Here is a 23,901-nt window from a genome sequence, read left to right as displayed (position 1 = left end):
TAATAACGGCTGAGCCACCAAGTGCCAAGGTGAACAGAAAAAATTGCCCAAACTAGAGCATAGGGACACATGCTTTATTTCTAGCAGAACCTCCTTAAGAACACCACATCCTGTCAACTTAGCTATCTTTTATGTAGATAATTGTCAGTGGCAGAGTCTGCATTCTGTAATCTGCACCTCCAGCATCTACCATTGGCTATCATAGTTTGTCTTCTTGGTGTTAGATACTGCCTACACATTGTGTTTTGTGCATATTTTCCACTCCTATAATGATCATAATATAGTAGGAAATTCCACTTTGTGTAACAAATTACAAAATTAAGGAGTCCAAAGGGTTGCAACAACAAGCCTTATAAATGGACTAGGTTTGCTTGAATGAAGGTAGGTTCAAAACCAAGTAGCAGCAAGCAAGGCAAACAGTTGGCATGCTACAAAGTTGACCTGATCTACGGGTAGCCAAATGGCACTCCTGAGAGGCTGCGGAAGCATGGAGAGGGTGGTCATGGCAAAGAAGCCGCTTCCCCAAACTCTCAGGCCAGCCCAGAAAAGATGGGATGGGGGTGAATGAAAAGCAGAGGAGGACAATGGGCTGGCATTGCTTCCCCCCTTTCTTCCTCAGAACATCAGTCAACAGCAGCAAAAGCAAGGGCAGTAAAAAAAAAAAAAGCACCCTTTGAAAAATTAGAGAAGGCCTTCTTGAATTCACAATTCAACATCACTTTTTTAAGAAGTATTCGAAAAACTGGGTTTCACACAGTGTGAATGGGAGTAGACACAAGCAGCAGCTGAGCTATGATTTTGTAGGTAACGCTTCTTTTGAGAAACAGCCTTTACAAGCAACTTTGGCACTTCTTTATGTTGTGAACCGTCCTGTGATCTTCAGATGAAGGGTGGTATACAAACTTAATATATAATAATGATTGGTCATGGGTTCTTATTTTGCTTGCCACTGCAGAGGCTGCTTCTCATGATTATCTTTTTTAAAATTCACATAAACAGCCTATTTGTATTCTCTGATTGCTAACATTTTAACAATAGAGCTCTGGAACTGACCCCTTTCTTATGAATTTGACATTCTCTCCAAGATCTAGCAATTCTGTCCTAGTGTTGAGAGGTTGCCATCTTGGTGCATGGCATCTCTATCTTTTTTTTTTTTTTAAATGATATTTATTAAGATTTTCCATAAAATCTTGTTCCCAATAACATCTTTTCAGGACTTCCCCTCCCCTCCCCCTCCTGTATTCCAATTCTTACAAATAAACAAAAAAAAAATTCAACAAGTTCTTATCCCAAATTTAAACTTATTATCATTGACTCAATTTTAAAAATATTTTCCCATCCCCTAAAATCGACCTGTTCCCTTCCGCGAGTTCCCCCCTTTAATATGCAATACAGATTACAATAGAAGAAAAATAAAAATAATAATTTTACGCCCTTTGGATTCCAAATTTCCCTCCCCCCTTTCCCGGTTGCGTTCCCAATGTTCCTCGACGTCTGATGTCTTCCTGGAGTTCCCACATCTCTCTAAACCATAGTCCTTTCCCAGTCATCTTTAGTTTCGAATGTCCAATCTTGGAAGGAGTCTGTCTCAAAAAAGGCCCATTTCTTCCATCCAGATTTTTATATCTAGGAGTAAAAGCTCCAATTTTATTTCTTTAAACCTGTCAAATCTGGATGTCCCAAATGTTCCCACTTCCAACTTTGTCCAGTTCTTATTATTTTTGTTGTTCTTGTTGATCTCACTCCTCCTTTTTTTTTTCCTCTGCTCTCCTGCACAAGTGTTCCAATTCCAAAAGCTTCTAATTCCTTTGCAGAGGCTTGTTATTCAAGAACAAAACATTACGTCAAGTCCCTTTCATTCTTCAATAGATAAATCTATTGTCTCCTTTAGTGCGTAGACCTCTGTAGACAAAATAGTGTTCCATTTCTGCAGTTTCCCAGGAGATAGAAAGTTCTGGTCAGATTCCACGCCAACAATACTTGTAATGTCCCTCGGCTCCTCTAGGTGGTTTGCAATAACTAAATTCCCTTCCAGATCACGTCCACCAGTCAAAATAACTTGTTATTCCTTGTTTGTAACAATTTGTATCCAATTTGTAACAAATGTAACCGGCAAAGTCCTCGTAACAAAGATCTCTATTTTATTCTTCCGCTTTGACAGCTCTTTGACAGCTGTCAAAACCTCTATTTCTCTTCTCCCGGCGCTCTCACAAATCGCTCCCAGGATTCCGGGGGGGGGGGGGTTGCTTTTTAATTCAATTCAGTTCCACCTTTCTCCTCCAGCTCAGTCTTATGATTTTCCCTCGCGAAGTTAATAACTTTGTCAAAATAGGGTTGCACTCGATCTTAGTTGTCAAATCCTTTGCTTTAACTCTTCTACAACGGGGGGGGGGCTGACTTCCTTTTTGCGCCTCCCCCGCTCGCTCCGAATTTTTTTTAAAAAATTATCCCCCTTTTTAGTCCAGGTTCCGATTACTCACGGGTTATTCTTTTAAGTCCAGATTTTCAATAGAAGAAGTCAGCGCTCTCCGTCAAATGGCATGCGGCTTCGCTCGGCAGGGGAAGCGAAGGACTCAAAGCACACCCCCCCTTGTCACCCGCTCCGCAGCCTTTAAAAAGGCTCCTTCGCGGGTCGGGGGGGCGCAAAAGGTGCCAGCCGAGTCACCATGTCCATGGGTTTCAGCGCCCATGGTTTTTGAGGGTCCCCGCGTCGCCGATGCGGTAGGACCCAGCCCCTGCCGAGCAGGCTCCCTCCGGAGCTCGGAGGGAGTCCGCCATTCGGCGATGGCGCCAACCCGGAAGTCCCGCATGGCACCTCTATCTATGGGAAGAGGCATTTGCTCAGCTCTGAGATGCTGGACTATGTAGGCCTTTGGTCTGATCTAAGGACTCTTCTCATGTTCATCATGCACACTGAATGAAAATAATGATGCCTCACTTGAGGACATTATTTACATCTGATTTCTCCTTTCTCTCTTGCATTTAAACAACCATTTCTGGCATCAAATTGGCAACTGGACCAGAGGCCAGGTAGGCCTAGTTCAGCATGAGTAGCCTTGTGATGAAAACTAGTCTGACCATGCACGGCAACTACAGTACATGGAAATGCATGGATAGAAAAAGGAGCAATAAAGCCAGCTTTGCTGCATGGCTGCTCACCAGAGAGGACTGGTTCCCCACAAGGATGCAGCTGCCACCCCGTGAAATCCTAAGTGGCCACTCCATAATTTGCATGCACTTATTTGTTAGGTGTTTTCCTGTTCCAATACGTAGTACATGAAGCAAATTACAAAATGGTGCTTCCTACCACAATTAAAACAGGTAAAATACTTGTGTGTGTGTGTGTGTGTGTGTGTGTGTGTGTGTGAATCCTAACAAAAAGGAAAAGAAACAGCAACCAAAAAGATTAAATGTCCAACAATTCAGACACTAGGAAAATCCTTCGAAAATGTAAATACTGTATTTTCATAGGAGGAAGGAAAAGAGGGAAATGGGCTGGTAAGTCTCTCCAAGCAAAGGATTACACTGATGAAGCTCTTCTCTGTGCCCAAACTGTTCTTACTTTAGGGAAAGAGGGCATACGAAAGAGACATCAATCCCACAATCAGAGGGAAGCGGTGATATAGCGAAGACATTCTGTAATGTCTGCAGGGCCCAAGATGTTTGGGAAAGGGCTGCAACCAGCACTTTGAAGCCATCCAATAGTCACAGCCAAGAGCATCTCCCACGTCACTGCCTGGGTTTAAGAAGTACCTATGGCAGTTCACTTACATTCAGCACTGCAGACTCTGATTAATTGACATTTTGGCTCCCTTTCTTGCTTTCTTTTTAAAAGCTTTACTACATCACAAATATCAAATCAGCCTAGTCATTTGTTTTTCCAGAGGCAGCACCATGGCTACGTCTTCCCTGATCACAGGAAACAAGGCTAACACTGCACTGACTAGCTGGAAACAGACAGTGCTGTGCTATGTTGAATTGCAATCCACTCTTCTCCCTGTCCTGGTTTTAAAGGCTGGGAAAACTATGCGGGGGGGGGGGGGGCGATGGTAGGGGAGAGATAACAAGACTGGCAGTTGCCATCGCACAATGCTTCATTTCATCCATCAGGGAAAGGTCTTGTCGGCAAGGAGGTTAATATGAACTTGTTCTATGCAAGCATTATTAAGCACCTTTCTGAACAAGAAAGATACTGTCCTTAAAGTGCTCTTCTCTTCCAGATTTAGCAAAAAATGGAAAATCTATTGCATGCCAGAGTGCTTGGGGTTGCTTTTATTAAGATAGAAAGGATCTTCCTCCCGATATTATTACCACAGACTTAGAAATGCTCCTTCTAGGCAATAGGCAATGAAAAGAAAGGAGTGATAAGATAGGGAGGGTGAATACTCAACACCCCAATAAATCCATCAAGGACTGACATATCCAAATCCAGGGTGACAACCTCCTCGGGTTGCAATAGGAAGTTGAATAAACAAGCTAAAAACAAACCCTGCCATGTAGTACTGCCCCCACCCCGTTAGAACCCCAACTAGGGAAACTTTAGGCTGTTTCTGGATGCCATGGGCCAGCCTTGAACCAGCAAGCTGCACCCAGGCACGCACAGGTGTTGCAATCCACAATCTTCATCACAGTGGGGGCCATTAGAAAAATGTCAAACTATTTTTACACAAAAAGGCCTGGCTACAGGAATGCAGATATTGCTTAGCGCCCATCAGGGCCTAGGGGCATCCTTCCCAGCACTAGAAGGCATCCATGTTGGTTGACAATGAATTTCTGCACAGTTATCGTGACCCTGGTGCCCTCTTGCATCAGACGCTCACAGATGGCAAGATAAAAATAATTAATGCAACTCTTCCCCTCAGTGACTACCGCACCCAGAATTGTGAGTTTAAAACCATTTTAAAATGTGAAAGGGGGACTTCTTTATACATGGTAATCAGATATGTTTTACTTAGAGTAGACCAACTCTGTGGTTCTGGGCATCATGCAGTGGCACTGGACCAGGACTTTGTGGCATGTGATTCTCAGAAATTAGTGTGGCATTTGCCATAACTATATCTGACAAACAACTGGAGAGGCGGAACGGATTTGCAACATAATTTTATGTGGGATGGGGTGGAACTGGTGGATTAACTGCCTCTTCCAAAGCTCTGCCAACTTCTGCTGGCCAGGGCAGGAGAGGACTAAATGTATTCCTGCCTTAGATAGGGGGTAGAATTAGTTACACAAGCATACAAAGAGGGAGGCTATTCTGGGGCTTCTATGAGGAACGAAGGGGCTTAGATCCAGTGTATCCGAAGCCACCGCTATCATGCCCCATCCCCAGAATTGGGCCCAGTGTTAGGGCCTACTGATGGCTGGTCAAAAACCCACCAGCAATAGATCTATGCTCACAGTCATATTATTGTTGTTGTTGTTGTTGTTGTTGTTAAGCAGATGTGCTCATTCACCAGAGAAGCTCTTCCATGCATGGAGAGAGGTGCCTCCAATTCATCCCAAACTGCTCCCCAGGCCAGCTAGCAGATCCAGGGTTAGGACTGGAGTTTACTTAAAAGTCAATATCCTTATATCTTTTACATAATATTGTGAATCTGAATCTTTATATTTTGCCTTTATAGGGTTTTTAAAAAAAGAATATGGAAAACACCAGCAACTGATAATGAGTAGCAGAAAAAGTAATCTGAAGTAGCTTTTATGCTTCTTGTTATTTCTAAAAGGATATTTTCTTTGTTTCTAAAAATAATATTATCTGTCATTAAGTAGTGTTAGTTTACAAATAATGATTTTTTTCAGTCACTATGGGCCTAATCATAATTATCGTTGCTCTTTTTTATTATTCTTACATAGTTTTTTCCAGATAAATCACCACAGACTAAAGGTTTTATCTCAAGTGTAAGGAGCCATCTCCCTGAAGATAATAGGAACTGGCAGTTACTGACCATAGCTTGTAGCAGTGTGAACTGTAAAAGAAAAAGGACTGAGAAATCTTGGACAGAAGTTAGATGAGAGCTTCATCTATAATGCTCAGTTTGTAGTTTTAAAAGACCACCAGAAAAGCCAGAAGCATCTCTAAAACTTCAGTCCTATATATTCTTGCCTGGGAGTAAGCCCAGCTGAGTTCTCAGGCTACTTGTGCCACATGTAAACCATAAAGGGGACAGTCGGGTGAGTCTGAAAACCGTTGGCAACAGTTCATTTGTTGCTTATTTTATCTTTCTCCACACTGCTGTCAGTAAGATGGGTTTTTCCTGCTTCTGCTACAGGAATATCAGAGTGTTTCCATAGCCACGGACACTAGGTTAATCTTTGGGATATGGACACCAAGTTCACAGAGCAGAAAAATAAATAAAATATCAAACACAACCAGGGCTGGCCCTACCATTAGGCAAAGTGAGGTGACTACCTCAAGTGGTGGTGAAAGCAGCCCCTTGGCTGTTCCTTCTGAGCCCCCCGGCCATTCTCTTCTGTTGGAGGACAGAGCTGTATATGCTGTACAGCATGTCCTTGCACCCCCTAAACTAGCATGCTACCTCAGTTGTAGTGGAGTATACCATCCTGTCGTTAGTGATGAACTGAGGTTCCATTGCTTCTCTTAAGTGGAATGGGGAGGGGAACTGCCATTTTGTCCTTTGCCTTAGGCAGCAACACTCTGACCATCAACCCCCTCAAATACACAACTTACGCTCATTCCTATTAGAGGGTGAACAAATATCTTCTTTCCTTTCCTCATTACCCTGAAGTGCAGCTATCTTGACTGTGTGTGGTGTATCATCATCCAATTCCTGCACCACAGCCTTTGTATACAGGGAACATATAGCATGGGCCATTGACTTAAGCTAGAGTTTCAGAGAGCAAGGGAACAATTTTAAGTCCTTACCCATCTTCCACTACACTTTCCTGGAAGCATGATAAAAAGGTCCTCCCTTCTTGATCCATGACACTAAACGCCTCTCTAAGCAACACCATAGCAACCATGTTGTAGGAAGTGATGCTTGAGAAGTCCATTATGACTGGTTGGGTTTGACACCAATCAACAAACACACAAGTAAAGCTTCCTCATTTGGCTTGCTTTGGAAGCCAGTAAGAGCCTGCTCTGGTCTTTCAGGGAACCAGGCAGGGTCAGCCATCAAGGGTCAGCACAGCAGTGTCCCTAATTTCCAGGGATGTCCCTGATTTAGAGAATCCGCCCCAGTTTCTGATTTGATCCTGGAATGTCCAGCTTTTCCTTAGGATGTCCCTATTTTCATTGGAGAAATGTTGGGGGCATGGAGTTATCAACCCCCCGAGACGTCTGAAGACAATCCTGTACAAGGAGGTTTTTTTTAAAAAAAAATTATTGATTTATTATGTTTTTATATATGCTGGAAGCTGCCCAGAGTGGCTGGGGCAACCCAGTAAGATGTGTGGGATATAAATGGTAAAATTATCATTATGGAATGAGACATCCCTATTTTCATCAGAGAAATGTTGGCGGGTATGGCATAGGCATGTGTCAAGGGTGTCACCCCCCACAAGGGACCTGATGATAAGAGCTCCCTGGAGCTGCTGCAGTGAGAAAGAGACTTATGGTGTTGAAAGGACTATGGGAGTTCTTGCCCAAGGGCTCTCCTAAACCTGGAGCCAACAAGGATTACAGACAAAGAGAAGCTTGATTCCAAACATCCTCTGAGCAAGTAATTCTAGTTTGGCCTTAGAAAGTAGCGCGATCTGGTTAATGGCGGATTCCCTCCGAGCTCCGGAGGGAATCGGCTCCGCTGGAGAAGGGTTCTACCGCGACGGCGACGCGGGGACCCTCAGAAACCGCAGGCGCTGAAGCCTGTGGACTTGGTGACTCGGCGGGCACCTAAAGCGCCCCCCGACCCACGAAGAGCCTTTTTAAAGGCTGCGGAGAGGGTACGGGGAGCGGCGTGGTGCTGTGAGTGGACCGCTACTGCAGTGGAGCGAAGCCGCGAGCCATGGCCGGAGACCGCTGACTTTCTTCCCTGAAATTCGGACTTTAATTAATCCGTGAGTAGAATGGAATTTCGACCTTAAAATTTCTACCCTTGAATTCGGTACGATCGGGGGATGTGCTAAAGGGAAGTCTGCACCCCCCTGCTTACAGAAGATTTAAAGCAAGGATCGGAGAACTAAGGTGGAGAGTTTTTTCTTTTTGGCGTTCTTTAAAAGATAACATTTTCATGAATTTGACAGAAGAAGATTTGTGCTGGAGAGTAAGAGTGGAATTTTAGAAGCTTTTGTTTAAACCCCCCCCCAGACCCGGGAGTGTCCTGTATGTGAGCTGGAGAAAAAGGAACAAGGAGTTTGACAGCTGTCAAAGGAGCTGTCAAACGGGCAGTGAAAGTTAAACATCTTATTATTTAACACCTTTCTGGACTAAATTTGTTATATTTAAATTAAAGTGGTTGGGAACAAAGTAGTGAAATAATAAAGTAACGGACTGTTGGGAAAAGACTATTAAGTAACCAGAATCCCCCTAGGGGAAACATTGAAACACTACAATGGCTGCAGATGGAAAATTACAGGCAGAGATAGAAAGAATGTTTTTTCTCGTGGGAAAGTTGCAGGAGCAGACTACGGCTATGAGTAAACAACTTATAACCTTGAACTCTAAAATAAGTGACTCTGCTGAATGCACAATGGATTTGACCGGGAAAAAATCTGCAGCTGAATTAGAAGAGACAACTTCGGAACAGGAGGAGAGGGAACAAGGGCCAGTACAGATGGAGAGTACCAACCAGAAGCCTACATTGTCAGAACACAAAGAAGAAGACCTTTGGATTACAAATCTGCGAAAGATGCGAAAGAGGAGGGAGGAAGCCCCTGGAACACTTGGAATATTTGAATTTAAAAGAAACAAGAAATATGATTGGGGCTTCCTCTTTGAGTATGGATTAGCTGACCTTTCACAGCAGCTGGTACCAAGTACTTTGGATGGAAGAAAATCTGATGAGACTGAGCTAGAACTCCTTCGAGACCCGAGGACCAACAAAGAGGGCTACCAACAAAATCGGCAGAGAGAGACTGACAGAGATTTAAAGGCCTCAGATGTGAGGAATCCAGGCTAAAAACTGTTTTTGTGGACATGGGGACATTGGGAAGGGACAGAAACCGGGGCGGGGGGGGGGAAAGAACTTTTAAAAATATGTTTATGACCTTTGTGCTTGATTATTATGACCTATTTTTAAGATAAAAGGGAAATTCGTGGAAGGAATTCGAGTCGACCTTAGAAAAGGATTTAATATTTATAAGAAAACTGGATAAGTAAAATTTGGCCAAGTAATAAGAATTAAGTATTTCTTTAAAAAAATATATATATAATAATAATATGTAAAGGATGAGAGATATGAACTTGCTGAGCTAATTGAATTGAATTAGGATGTATGAAGGGGGGGTGGGGGGAGGTCAAGAACTGGGGTCAGGAAAGTAAGGATATGAAACTTTATATGTGTTGTCTTTGTGTGTGTGTGTCTGTGTTTATAAAATGTGAAAACTCAATAAAAATTTTATATATATAAAAAAAATAGAAAGTAGGAAAATATTGACCTCTGCTCTAGATTTGCCTATCTTCTGAGGCCCAGTTAGATAGATACTTGCTTAGTAATAGAATGCGCAGAATCAAGTCTCACCATGGTCCACTGGAGAAGCAGAGCAGATTCCATTTTACTGGCTGCCAATACAAGAAACCGTGGCTGGAAAACACTTCCAGCATTCACCTTACCTTGTGCACTCCTCATGACCCCAGAGGCCAATACAGGCAGAAGGAGACTTCTTAATGATAAAACATGACAAAATGATCATTCAAGAGATAAAATGTGAATTGCCCCAAGAATCTGCATAAACGACCAAAATAAATGAACGAATGAGGGCACATATTTCCTGCTCGATGCAGCACAACACCAGAACACAGGGAGAGAAACCACAAACCAGCTTACTCAACAGCATGTCAGGTAAAAGAACAGAAATATCTACAGACCCACTTTAATTAATTGATTTCTATAGCACTAGCAATGTACATGTTGCTTTACAGTATCCCCAGATGGGGAGTTAGCTGAAGACAGAGAAGGGGAAATAGAGACAGTATTGGAGGACTAAGGGGGTTCAGCCAAAGGCTCCAGGGAAGGGATTTGAAAGGAGGGAAGTAGTGGGTGGGGGAAGAGAGAGAGAGAGAGCAGGCACTCTGAAACTAGTTTGGGGGGAGCTCCAAGGAATCAAAGTAACTGAGGGAGGATTAGGTAGAGGTAAAGGGACCCCTGACCATTAGGTCGAGTCATGGCCGACTTTGGGGTTGCGGCGCTCATCTCGCTTTATTGGCCGAGGGAGCAGGTGTACAGCTTCCGGGTCATGGCCAGCATGACTAAGCCGCTTCTGGCTAACCAGAGCAGCGCACAGAAAGGCCGTTTACCTTCCCGCCAGAGCGGAACCTATTTATCTACTTGCACTTTGACGTGCTTTCAAACTGCTAGGTTGGCAGGAGCAACAAAATTAAAAGACTCCTGCATAACCTTGCCAGCGTGTGAAATGAGTGCAATTGTGCGGTAGTTGGAGCATTCTTTGGCACTGCCCTTCTTTGGGATTGGGATGTAGACTGACCTTCTCCAATCCTCTGGCCGCTGCTGAGTTTTCCAAACTTGCTGGCATATTGAGTGTAGCACCTTAACAGCATCATCTTTTTAAAATTTTAAATAGTTCAGCTGGAATATCATCACTTCCACTGACTCTGTTATTAGCAGAGCTTTCTAAGGCCCATTTGACTTCACTCTCCAGAATGTCTGGCTCAAGGTCAGCAACCACACTACCTGGGGTGTACGAGACCTCCATATCTTTCCGGTATAATTCCTCTGTGTATTCTTGCCACCTCTTCTTGATGTCTTCTGCTTCTGTTAGGTCCTTACCACTTTTGTCTTTTATTATGGTAATCTTTGTACAAAATGTTCCTTCCATATCTCTAATTTTCTTGAACAGATCTCTAGTTTTTCCCATTCTGTTGTTTTCCTCTATTTCTTTGCATTGCTCGTTTAAGAAGCCCTCTTGTCTCTCCTTGCTATTTTTTGGAAATCTGCATTCAATTTCCTGTATCTTTCACTATCTCCCTAACATTTTGCTTGCCTTCTCTCCCCTGCTATTTTAAGGCCTCATTGGACAGCCACTTTGCTTTCTTGCATTTCCTTTTCATTGGGATGGTTTTTGTTGCTGCCTCCTGTATAATGTTACGATAGGGTTACCAGACGTCTCCAGTTTCCGGGGACAGTCCCCGGATTTGTAAATCTGTCCCCGGACAAATTCCATCCCTGGAATGTCCCCAGATTTGCAAATCTGTCCCCGCGAAACATGGCAGCTGCAGTTTTAGCAGTTGGCTCTGGCTGGCTTCAGGAGCTGCTCACTGCTGTGGCACCCACCATTCTTCCTGCGCCACGGCAGTGAGCAGCAAACAGCTCCTGAAGCCAGCCAGAGCCAACTGCACTACCAGGCTGGCCCCTCCTGGGCAACGGCCGCCTGCCTTTGACCCCCGAGCCTCCCCTGATCTGTCAAAACAAAGGCGGAAGGGGGAAGGAGATTGGGGAAGGCTTGGGAGTCATGGGCAGGCGCCGTGATGTTGCCCAGTTTTTTTTAAAAAAACTGCGCATTTTTGTTTCACAGGGTTCAAAAGAAGGCCTTTGCAGCTTTATACAATATGCATGTGTGCTTGGGGGCCCAGGGTCCTTTGCCTCACCATCCCCACTACTGACTCCCTGTTGCTACTCAGCTTCAATAAATAAATAAATAAATAAATAAATAAATAAGTGTTCCCAGATTCATTAAAAAAAATCTGGTAACCATATGTTACGAACCTCCATCCATAGTTCTTCAGGCACTCTACCCACCAAATCTAAATCCAACAACATATGGATGGCCAAAGGCTCCTTATATCCCTGCGCAGTATGAAGCAACTATTTCTGCCACACTTAGTGCAAACAGAATATTTTCCTCCCAAGACAAATTGCAAAGCAAGAGTATGGTTTTTGTTGGGACTCTGACAGCAGGAAGAACCCTCACCCCTCTACCCACGTACCATGGTCCCAATCCAGATGAGGCTCGGCATGATAATGGTTCTTAAAACTTCACTTTGTAATCTGGCTCTTTTTCTGTACACTGTGAAGCATATTTAAACATGTGAGTGGTGTCAGCCATCTTTTTTGTTACCTACAATGCCCACTGGAATGCTGCTGTGTCATGACATATAGATAAGTACGCTGGCTGCAATGGATTGAATTCCACCCACTCCTTCACAGTAGCAGAAACACTTTGGCCTAGTTGCAGTTTTAACTGTCTCCTGCAAATTTCATAAGATCTGGACTCCTTATATAGATACAAGAAAACAGATTTGCATAAACATCTTCACGCATGACTTATAATTTAACCTCATTTTCCCTCTCACAGCAATGGGTTTGCATTCCAGTCTTCCTGGACATCAAGACATAGGTAGGTTGTTCCCTGCCCCCCCTTAAATACTTGAGCTTTGCTTAGAGATGTTCAGGTTAATATGTACAACTCAGTATTAAATAAAAAAAACCCTTATTAACTATGTTAAATAACCAGAAGGTTATTTTAAAAGTTCAATTAACTGTGCCTGGTTTTATAACACAGAAGAGTTAGCCAGTGAAATGGGTGGTATATAAATTTAATAAATAATACTAAATAATATCATGGGTGAAGAATGTTGGAATAAATACAGGATAAGCTGGTAAAGGGACACTCAACTCTTTCACGCACCACTACAAGTGTGTACTGAGTAAATGAAAGAAGCATCACTTCTGTATTTGACTGTGGATATTTGGTTTTTTGCAGGTGTGGAGAACCTTTGGCCTTCCAGATGTTTCTGGACTACAGTTCCCATCATCTATGACAGTCAGCCAAGCTGGTTGGGGCTGATTTGAGCTGCGGTCTAACTGTACCTAGGTCACAGGTTCCCCACCTCTGGTGTACTGCTCACCAGCAAACCATTCGTCTCCTATATAATGTGCACTCTCAAGTACTAAGATAATTGTAGTGAAATACTAGAACTATTGACCCAACTTAGCCAAAGTGAAGAGAGCAGTTAAACCAAACTAGTATTAAGTGAAGATGCTTATCCATAGGCTTGATTCTCTCACCAAAATAAATGGGACGTATAGGTGCTCAGGGACGCAGGTGGCGCTGTGGGTTAAAGCCTCAGCGCCTAGGACTTGCCGATCGAAAGGTCGGCGGTTCGAATCCCTGCGGCGGGGTGCGCTCCCGCTGCTCGGTCCCAGCGCCTGCCAACCTAGCAGTTCGAAAGCACCTCCGGGTGCAAGTAGATAAATAGGGACCGCTTACCAGCAGGAAGGTAAACGGCGTTTCCGTGTGCGGCTCTGGCTCTGGCCAGAGCAGCGATGTCACGCTGGCCACGTGACCCGGAAGTGTCTCCGGACAGCGCTGGCCCCTGGCCTTTTAAGTGAGATGGGCGCACAACCCCAGAGTCTGTCAAGACTAGCCCGTACGGGCAGGGGTACCTTGACCTTTACCTTTATAGGTGCTCAACTTTAGTTGGACTGCTCTCATTATTTCCAGAAGGAATACAACAAACACTATAGCTGTATACAGGTATTAGCCCCATACACAACTAACACAGTATGGGGAGAGTGGAAACCCACTCCCATTGCCCTGCCATTCCAGGGATTCACACTTTGTGGGGAAGTTCTAAACAGGGGAGCACCAGAATGCAGCGTGTTAGTACTGAACACCCAAATAAGAAACAAGAGGTTATGAGGCAAGGTATATTAAATAGAAAATAATTTAGCGCACACATGCTTGGAGGGTGGGTGGGTGATAATATCAAAATTTTAGTTCCGAGTACACAATAGTAAACAGGGATTCATAAAAATTAAATCACTTCTAAAAATTATACAAGAAGCACATTAGCTCAAACTGATTGACGTCTGGAAGTCTATTTCCCCCTCTACATGTATATGACTGAACATAAGTTTGGCTATGTGCCATATACAGCTGGACAAGACACATAGGTTTTCCCCCCAGACTAAAAGACTAGCTCTGAGCAAACAATAAATACAGCTTAGAATAAGCCATCACAGAGGTGGATAGTCTTGCTAAATGCTATTGAAAAGCAATATAATTCAAACTACGGTAAGTCCAAAAGTCTTTGACTATTGAAATGAAATGGAAGGTTGTTCCTCACCTTTTCACTTCCTGTGGGATTGTTTTTTTAAGTCCTGCATATTCAAAACACAAAGTTAGGGCAGCTAGGTGCTGATTGGTCACTCATTATGCTGTGTTTGCTTGTGTAGATTTTGGAAGCATCTATGAGAGATTGACTCACCTGGATAGGTCAAAACAAAAGAGGAACACTATGCAAGGCACCGATTGTTGAGTGCACAAGAGTCAACGATGCTGCAGGTGGCCCTAGAACAGTATTTCTAGTTCTTGCATATCTCAACATCCTGCGCTGAAAGGTGAGGAAGGGGAAATAGTGTTGACTGGCTCTATAATATGTTGTATAAAGATGCTTTGCAATGAATACCCCTTTGCCTGTTTTCTGGTAAGACAAATTATAGGAAAAATTACTGCTATTAATATAGTTAAAGCTATGGTTTTCCCAGTAGTGATGTATGGAAGTGAGAGCTGGACCATAAAGAAGGCTGATCGCCAAAGAATTGATGCTTTTGAATTATGGTGCTGGAGGAGACTCTTGAGAGTCCCATGGACTGCAAGAAGATCATGCATGATGACTGTATGATATCTCATGTTTTGGAGGCTGTATGCTATTGAATACCAGTAGCTGGAAAGCACAAGGGGGAAGTTTGTTGTTGCATTCAAGCCCTCCTGGCCATCTTCCCAAAGGCATGTGGTTGTCCAGTGAGAAGAGGAGGCAGAACTAGATGGGCCTTTGGTCTCATTTAGCAGGGCTCTTCTTATGTTCTATGTTTGGGTGCCATGGGAGACCTTGAATCCCACTCAGCCATGGACTTAGTGCCTGGCCTTATGCAAATTGCAGTTATACAGTTTTAGTTCCTGATCAGCCGCAGGGAATACATGTGGCCTAGCCCACAGGATTGTTGTGAAGAGAAATTGGAGAATGACTGTAATGTAATGAACATGTTTAAAAGTGCTGTAAGTGTTAAGTGCAAACAACATCTATCAACTTTCATCGTCAAGAATCCAAGAAAACCACTAAAAAGGGGGATATCTGCCAATATTTCATTTTTTACCAAGATTTAGCACTCAATTAAAAGCAGAGAAATTAGAAAAGGTGGTACAATAGTTCCGCCATTTGTATGTAGCATAGAATATAGCACAAGAAAGTATGCTTCCTATTTGGAATGTATGCTGTCAAGCTGCAGTGCTCCAAGCTTTACATTTGCACAATGCTATCTTGCCTGAACGACAAACAATTGTTACTGATGCATTACAGTTGCCTAAGATACAGTAGACGCAGGTGGCGCTGTGGGTAAAACCTCAGCGCCTAGGACTTGCCGATCGCATGGTCGGCGGTTCAAATCCCCGCGGCGGGGTGAGCTCCCGTCGTTCAGTCCCAGCTCCTGCCCACCTAGCAGTTCGAAAGCACCCTTAAGTGCAAGTAGATAAATAGGTACCGCTTTATAGCGGGAAGGTAAACGGCGTTTCCGTGTGCTGCTCTGGTGCTGGTTGCCGGAGCAGCTTTGTCACGCTGACCACGTGACCCGGAAGTGTCTGCGGACAGCGCTGGCTCCTGGCCTCTAGAGTGAGATGAGCGCACAACCCTAGAGTCTGTCAAGACTGGCCCGTACGGGCAGGGGTACCTTTACCTTTACCTTAAGATACAGTAGTCATTTTAGGCTTGACGGAAACATAAGATTTTTGCCATCTTGAAAAATTTTAATTGTCAAAATAAGTAAAAAGGAGTTAACTCGAAAGTAGATTTATTCTACAAAACAAGTACAGACTGAGACAAAAATTCTGTTTGAACCTCTAATTATCTGGGAGGGGATACTTAATGAGTGTGGGTGTCCATTTATATTCAGCTTCCATAAAATTAAAGTTTCCAGTTATTTGACCACGGAAGCTGTTCATTCACAAATGCTTTAGACCATGCCTCTCTTGTTGCCAGGTGCCAGGCAACAATGTTTTCATTTCCCCAGTCTTTTAACAATATTAATGGGGGTTTTAAAAAAAGTTTGTTGTTTATGCTTTATTTGAATTGTATCAGTTTGCCCTATAAGTTCTGCTGAAGGGCAGTGGAAATATTTAAATAAAGAATATTAAATACACGGCAGACATTTAGGATTGGGCTGGCTATTCCAACACCCCACACATGCACCTGCAGTCCACACACTGGACACTGTTTACATGGGAATGCATCTGCTTAGTGATCAATGCATGTAGGCCCAGACTGCACAATCTATACACAATAAAGCAAACAGCATCTGTCTATATGGTATCTGCATGCAGCTTCAGCTTGAATCAGTTTTAAAATGTCTGCAAATATCAGTTTTTATGATAATGGAATTTCCAACATTTGCTGAGCTTTCTTAGGCCTTTAGCATAGTCATACATTTCCTCTTTCCTCTTTCTTCATTCATACTGCATATTCCCCAAAGCCCAAACAAATCCAGTATTGGGAATGTGCATTAGCCCAAATGATTTTCCAACAGTACAGGTTTACCCAAGCCAGCTCAAAAGAGGTACCATATACTACTGCTCTTGGGAATAAGAATTACTGTTTGCTGATGTGATTATAAAACAGATCTGCTGACGTTAGAACAGCAGAATAGAAATCCAGCTCATGTTTGGGCACAAGATGGATCAACAATCTGTTTTTAATGTGATAATTTTCAGATCTGGTCAAAGTTGTTTGAAATACAATATGCATATAAAACACAGTAAGACAATTATTTTGTCTTTAAATTTTGGCACATGGGTGGAAAGAGGAGGCCTCATGCCTTGCAGCCAATTAGTTATTTATTTCAATTAGTTATTTATTTCAACCAATATATTACATCTCAGCTCAGCAACTGTTGGCCATGCTCCACAGACCCGGCCTTCCCTTCCATTTTACCTTTCTTCCTTCCAATTTTACCTGGTCTCCCAGATCCTAATCCAACATGGAAGGAGCCCTTCCATTCAGAGAAACCTAGTTAGGATACAAGCCCCAGAACATAACCACCACAAAACATTAGATTTTTTAAAAAAATCATCAAAATCCTATGGTAAACAGGCCTTCAGGGAAATATACCTAAGCAGAAGAGAGAAGTATGGGAGTAGAGAAGGCTTGAAGCTTTCTAGGAGGCTGGAGACCAAACACGGATGTATATACACTCCCAGGGAAGGGAGTTCCACAGCAATCCTGTGCATATTGAACTAAAGGGAACCAACTTTTTAAGTCAATATGCACAGGATTGTGCTGTAAGTCATAATTAAGTTGGTTCCATCAGCATCTTTCTCTTCTTTGACCCCGGCCCCCCGTTATGATCCAATATATTCCTCTGTGAAAGAGGTTAAAGAATGAGCAGGTTAATTTCTTGGTCTCAATACCATTGGTTCCATGTGTATGTTCATATATATATATATATATATATATATATATATATATATGTGTGTGTGTGTGTGTGTGTGTGTGTGTGTGAGAGAGAGAGAGAGAGAGAGAGAGAGAGAGAGAGAGAGAGAGAGAGACTTTGAAACAGCACACATTGTCTTGCACATTTTAAACACAATTTGTGGAACAGATCAAATAACAAATGGTATTTTTTTCATTCTTTCAAATATAACGAACATTAAAAAGAGACCCTCATGTCTGTTCACACAATTTGGATGCTTATCTGAAAAAGAAACTTTGGGAAAGATTTAAATTGTTTTGATTTGCTTCGACTGGAGTTCACTATTCTCCAGTCCAAATACCAGCTTAACAGCATTTGAAAATTCAGGAATTTCATAATTATGCTAATAAGAATGATTTTACCTTTCAGTTCTCAGTTGTTTATGGCTCCTGAAAGCATTATGCTAATTAAAAAGGCTAGTAACTAGTTGACTTAGGCCACTCCAACAAGTATGCTATCTCTCTCTATGTGTAGCTTCCTCTCATTGCAAAAAACCTAAAATGGTATTATTTTGTCATCTCCAAGAAATGCCTGCAATGTGTCTCATGGGTACCTACAAATTTATGATATTACAGGCAATAAACTCACTGTACGTGTGTTTGTTTAATTCATATTTAAATTAAACAGAACTTTCATAAAGCTTAATAATATGCACTGAACTCAACACGTGACAGTGCAATATATAGCAGGAAAGAGGGAGGCAGGGAATCAAAGCTGTGTCTTACTGTGATATGATCTTCAAACAGCATGCTTAAATTGTTAAAAATCTCAACAGACTAAAAACTGAGTTTGGTTTCTATTTGACTGTATTCATTCATATTGCAATTTAGGTACAGTAATTATTATTTTTAAAGAAACACATAGGCCACAAACTGCAATTTAAATTTATACTGGTTCTTCAACTATATAGACTGCATTTCTTGCTACAGAAAAGGCTTTATGAAATTTGTCATAGTCAAGAAAAGGCTGTGATATGGGATGACATCCATAGTTAGACACCTTACAGTGATGGTAGGGGAAATGGCAGGCAAATAAACGTTTAGCTGTGAAATCATCAATCTTTACTGAATATGCAGGATAAATGCAGTTTTCCCCTTTGAGCTGCCTACTTCTTCGGACTATTATATTTGTATTGGACGCAAAACTGTATGGAGCATTTTTACAAAAGCTAGTATCTCTGCAGCATGTTGTGGTATGAAAGCCACAAAAATGCAGTCTCAGTATACCAGCTATGAATGCCTTTAGCCTCATTACTAATTTTGTCATCATCTCAGAAACCGTAGAACAATTAAGAATTTTATCTTAGTTCAACATCCCAGGGTGGATTCCTTTCCCTCAAGAGCTCAGAATTGGTGAAGCAAAAAATAGTATTCTAGAGGTTTGCAATATTTCCACCTCAGAAAGATAAAGCCCTCTTGCAAGAGACCTGTCAAACTGAATTATGATCCATATTTCAACCATACATGCTTATATGTACATGTTTCACTATACCAGCAAGAGCCCTATGGTACTTAGTGGGCCATGTTGTTTTACATAAAGTCACATACATTTCCCTATAGCAAAGCTCTAAGCTAAAAGAGGCTAACATTCTATGGCCACAACTGCTGCAAATTAAAGGGCTGGAGGATTGCTATGTTATGGCCTCCAAACACAAATAGTACACTGATTGGAAAACCCAAAAGTATCCTTCTTTTCTTATGTTTGAATATATCTACATCCTTCTAATTATTTCAGGTGTATGTCTAAAGAAGTAATAACTACAGAACAAAATAGATTCCTTCTCCAATAAAAGATTAAGTGAATCTAACCTGAAAATGTTTTATGCAACCCTTTTCTCCCCCCACCCCCCCCCAAACATGCACAAAAAAGTGTCAGTGATTTTTCTACAGAGTATTCAACGCACCATTCTTAATGCAATAAAATAAAATACTCCCATCTTCCATATTTGCTATGCAAATGTTTCTCCCCTTCTCTTTATTTGCACAGAATATTTCAATGTGTCACTAACTGCTGGATTTTCTTCCACCCTGAGAAGATCTGCATGAATAAAAAAATGTCCACAACCACAACTGCATCAACAGAACCGAGAATTTGATCACTAGAGATGGTATCTGGCAAGTCAGTTATTTCTACCACGGAAGTTCGGCTTTTAATATTTTTAATCCTGCACCCAGAATGTTCTATAGATGATACCCATCTAAAGCATCAACAGTTTTGCCCTCCAAGCACTGCTGTGACACACAGCGCTAAAAATGTTAAGGCATAATCAGAGTAGAACCTACCTTCCATCATGGTGGCAGAATTGCATTCCTCAGTTTCCACAGAGCCTGAAAAAATACAGGAAATTACGATTCCAGTTATCAGATGCTTAATGTAAGCCCTTAAAACCAGTGTCTTAGATACATGATTGGTGCAGCAGCCAGAAGAAAATAAAATGCGGAGGAAAAAACAGAATGAGAGTGTGCTAAGGCAAAAGATAGGCCATGGATGCTGCTGTAGCTGTATCACCTACAGGCTCACAGAAGGATGCTGAGAGAGAGAGAGAGAGAGAGAGAGAGAGAGAGAGAGAGAAAGGGAGGGGTGGAGGGAGCTGGCTTAGCTCACACGCCTGCTAGTATCTCAGCCAATCCCTCTAGCTTTCTATCTCATCACATGGTAGCTTGCTTGCATCTCCTGACACAATACCCCTGGAGAACACAGGAACCTATTTTCCCCCCTTTCTCCCCCTCGGTTTCACAACACACACACACACACACACACACACACACACACACGCCCTCAGCTTCTGTGCCTTGTGATGTACTTCCCCCCTCTATAATCTTGTGGCAGCATCTGGGTGAACAAGATTAATTATCAAGCACTGTCAGATTAGCAGAGAGGTTTGCTGTGAAATCTGCATGTAAACAGGGTTGGGGCAAAATTGCTTTAATTATATTCTTTTTTATTTTTATTTTTAAAAACAAATTAAAAATAAATTCTGCTGGCATGGTACTGTATAAATGGAACTGCGCAGCTGCCTTCTGATAATGCCCATGTATCCAGGATGTCAGCTTCTATAGATCTCATAACACAGAGAAACTAAGCCTGGCTTCACATTTGTGTCGGCTGATTCCTCCCCCCCCCCATTCCCCTCTCCTCCCTGCCAGTCCCTCCTTCCCTGCCCCCCACCAACCATTCAAGAGAAAAATCAATTGGCCTGACGTCACATCATAAACAATTATCCTCAGGAGGAGGATGCAGAAGGAATTTCACCCAGACCACCTTCCAAGAGTGCACTGGAATTAATTTCGCTTGGAGAGCATCCGCATCAAGGGGCAGGGAACTGCCATTAGAAAACCAGAGGAAACAAAAGGGATACAGACACGAGGGACTTTCAAAACCAGCAGGCTCGGAAATGCGCAAGAACGTCAGGAGAGAAGAAATAAAAAGCTGTGGGACCAGGCTGCAGCTTTTCAGGAAACACAACGGTAAAACAGACACGAACCAGCAGAGTTAACACTGGCATCTCTCACTTGTTACCTTGTAATGCAGTAACAAACTGTATATACAAGGCTAAATGATGGGGTAAGAAAACCTAGAGTGTTGCTGACTACCCCCTGTAATTCGTCTGTCTTCTCCTTCCATAGCAGGCGTATTTAATCATATCCTAGTAGTTCTTCTGTAGCCATTTGTATTGCTAAACATATTTACTACTGAAGTAAATATGTGAAGTGGGTATTTTTGCCACAGCCAATGCTCACAGTGGAAGCAAATAAAATTTGTCTCAGTGACTGCTAAAGGAGACTTAGATAAGAGTTATCTATCTCTGCAACAGTCTTAAGGTATTCTTTAAAGTTCTGGAAAAATAATTATTTACTCTTTCACATAGTACCAGGATTAAGGGAACTTGGTGAAGTTAACGTTTTTTCCATTTAAACATGCTGTGTTTTCTCAAAGGATCTGCTCTCTCAAATCCCTGCTGCAGGATTTTCCAGTGACCTGTGCTATACAGGCTGGAGAATTCTTAAGTAACAGATTTATCCATCTGTGAGGAACCTTTGGCTCTATAGATGCTGCTGAACTACAACTCCCATCATGTCTGACAATTGGTGATGTTGGCTCGGGCTGATAGGAATTGCAGTCCATCAACATCTGGAGGGCCAAAGGTCTTCTCCGCCTCATTTATGGTATAAGAGGTAGCTATAAGAGTTCAAAAAGGTACACATGGTTAACAGCAGACTTACAAGGGGCATGATTTGATTTCTTAGTATGATTTTTGCATTAAGATGTTCAAGTAAGGACAAAGTCCTCTAAATCTAATAATTCAATGTTCTTGGCAAACTTTCTAGAACACTAGCCTTGGTTTGAACCTTGATGTAGGAATATGCCCTTGAAGCCATATGACATGGAGACTATAATGGAATTTTGCCCAATGGACCCACCACTCCCAGTCTTTTAGACACCTCAGCTCAAAATTTGTCTTCTTTGCAGAAATACAACTTAGATGCAGCAGCACTAGTGCACAGTCCTGGTCAGTGAAATAATGGCTTTGGGGGATTAGAGAGGAAGGAGTTTGCACAGTCTTGACTGACCAACTGGAAATTCACATGATCTTGGTATGAAGGTTGAGTCATAATAATGGAGCCCGCAGGACTGCCAACTGCTCTTATTGTTTCTTTGCTCTCTTCCAATCAGTACAAACATTCCGCTGCTTTGAGACTTGTTGGCATCCGTCTGTCTCAAGAGACAATGGAGTGCACCTCTGCGGGTGGAGTCAAGCCACTGTGTTAGCAGCAGCGAAGTGACCTGCCCGGGACACAAGCCTGGGCAGTGTGTATGGCTGCCCAGATGACAATCTCCTTCATAGTTGCTGTTTTAATCCTAACTAGAAATTAATTCTCAGATAATCGGTGATTTGGAAATTTCATATGTGCAACAGCACCATGAGCCTGAATGTATGCCTATGAACATACAATGCAATGTGCTACACAAGCCCATTGTACATATATGCTTTCGCCTGCAGTTAGAGCTTTCCCATTAGAAAGAGTGATGGTGTCTGATGCTCATGTGCACCATGGATCCAATTTTACATCGTACATGTACAGAGTACCTCCTGTAGTTGTATTCAACTATAACCCAATCAGAATAGACCCACTGAAATTAATGAAACTAAGTAATTTTATCATTTATTGATTTATTTAATTTATATACTGCCCATCATGCGAAGATCACAGGGTGGTTTATAATATAAAAACAGAAAAATACCATAATAACAAAAACAATACCCCTCCCAATAGTTTAAAAGGCCATAGATTGGGTTTAAATAATTAAATCAAGGCCTGGGAGAAGAGAAATGCTTTTGCCTGGTGCCTAAAGATATGCAACGAAGGTGCCAGGCAAGTCTCCCTGGGGAAGAGCAGGGAGTAACCGCAGAAGAGGCCTGTTCTCATGTTTCCACCCTCCGAAAATCATCAATGGGTCTATTCTGAGTAGAACTAGAATTTAATATCACCCTATATATACAAATTCCAGTTTAGAGGTTGTGTGAACCAACCATTAGCATGAATGTGGATGTTTCTTAATATTGTGGTTTGTTACAGAAGATCAAAGACACTTTAAAAAGACATAACGTCTTTCTCTTGAAAACAAGACAAAAACTCTTAACTTCAAAGTGCATAAAGAGATACTATTTCTTTCCAAGTTGAGACGTGACCGGGACTAAAAAGCAGATAATGTTGTGGTGACAGCCCACCCCTGCACAGCCAGTTTCTCATACCCCACAAAACAGCTGGAAGACTGGGCCATTCCAATGCAAACTGTTTACACTGGGCAGTACTGGGCCTCAATAACTACATATGGCCATCTCTTCAATGCTTCTCAGTTGAGTTGAGAAGGAATCATGCTGGTGCAGAGCTTGTCTGAAGCCCAGGGCAGGAGTCTTGTTAGAATAAAGAAATAAACTTCAACAAAAAAGCAGCCGATCCCTGGCGGGGGCCCTGACCACCTTAGCTCTCCAAATTTGGAGCAAGTGTACCCAGTTCCCATCCTCCTCTGTACAGGCCTGGAAGGAATACAAGATGTCAGTGGTGCCAATCTGAATAAAATATTGTGGGGGGCCTAGGTAAGCCCCATCCCACATCATCAGTCACATGACACAGTGCACACACCATTTGAATGGGAATGTCCATGAACTTTGTGGGGGCCTGACCACCTCAAATATTTTATTGTGGGGGCTGAAGCCCCCACAGCCCCTAGGAGTTGGCTCCTATGCAAGGTGTGCATACAAGTGCAGAGAACTATTGCATACACACACAACCAGTCATCTTGACGGACA

The 23,901-nt window shown here is 42.5% G+C and overlaps 1 protein-coding gene and 1 long non-coding RNA gene across 22 annotated transcripts in view; one reads left to right on the top strand and one right to left on the bottom strand.

Annotated features, from left to right (window-relative positions):
- Nucleotides 1–23,901, bottom strand: part of SGIP1 (SH3GL interacting endocytic adaptor 1) — a 150,352-nt gene that overhangs the window by 107,647 nt on the left and 18,804 nt on the right. For 13 of the 21 annotated variants that reach the window (XM_079982002.1, XM_079981991.1, XM_079982008.1 and 10 more), the window contains exon 1: nucleotides 6,683–6,842. In XM_079982002.1, coding sequence (XP_079838128.1) covers nucleotides 6,683–6,827 — 145 coding nt within the window. In that variant the 5' untranslated portion in view covers nucleotides 6,828–6,842. Of the gene's footprint in view, nucleotides 1–6,682; nucleotides 6,843–6,877; nucleotides 6,973–19,870; nucleotides 19,916–23,901 lie in introns of those variants that run through there. The other 8 variants (XM_079981992.1, XM_079981994.1, XM_079981993.1 and 5 more) reach the window with 3 other exon arrangements.
- On the top strand, nucleotides 9,540–13,161 carry LOC307218453. The gene is made up of 3 exons (XR_013839981.1): nucleotides 9,540–9,950; nucleotides 12,421–12,462; nucleotides 12,829–13,161. It is a non-coding gene; the product is annotated as an uncharacterized lncRNA (long non-coding RNA).

Source organism: Podarcis cretensis (assembly GCF_951804945.1).
Source record: "Podarcis cretensis genome assembly, chromosome: 6".
Lineage (NCBI taxonomy): Eukaryota > Metazoa > Chordata > Lepidosauria > Squamata > Lacertidae > Podarcis > Podarcis cretensis.
Note: the sequence above shows the minus strand (reverse complement) of the source record. Positions and strands in the feature narration are given on the sequence as shown.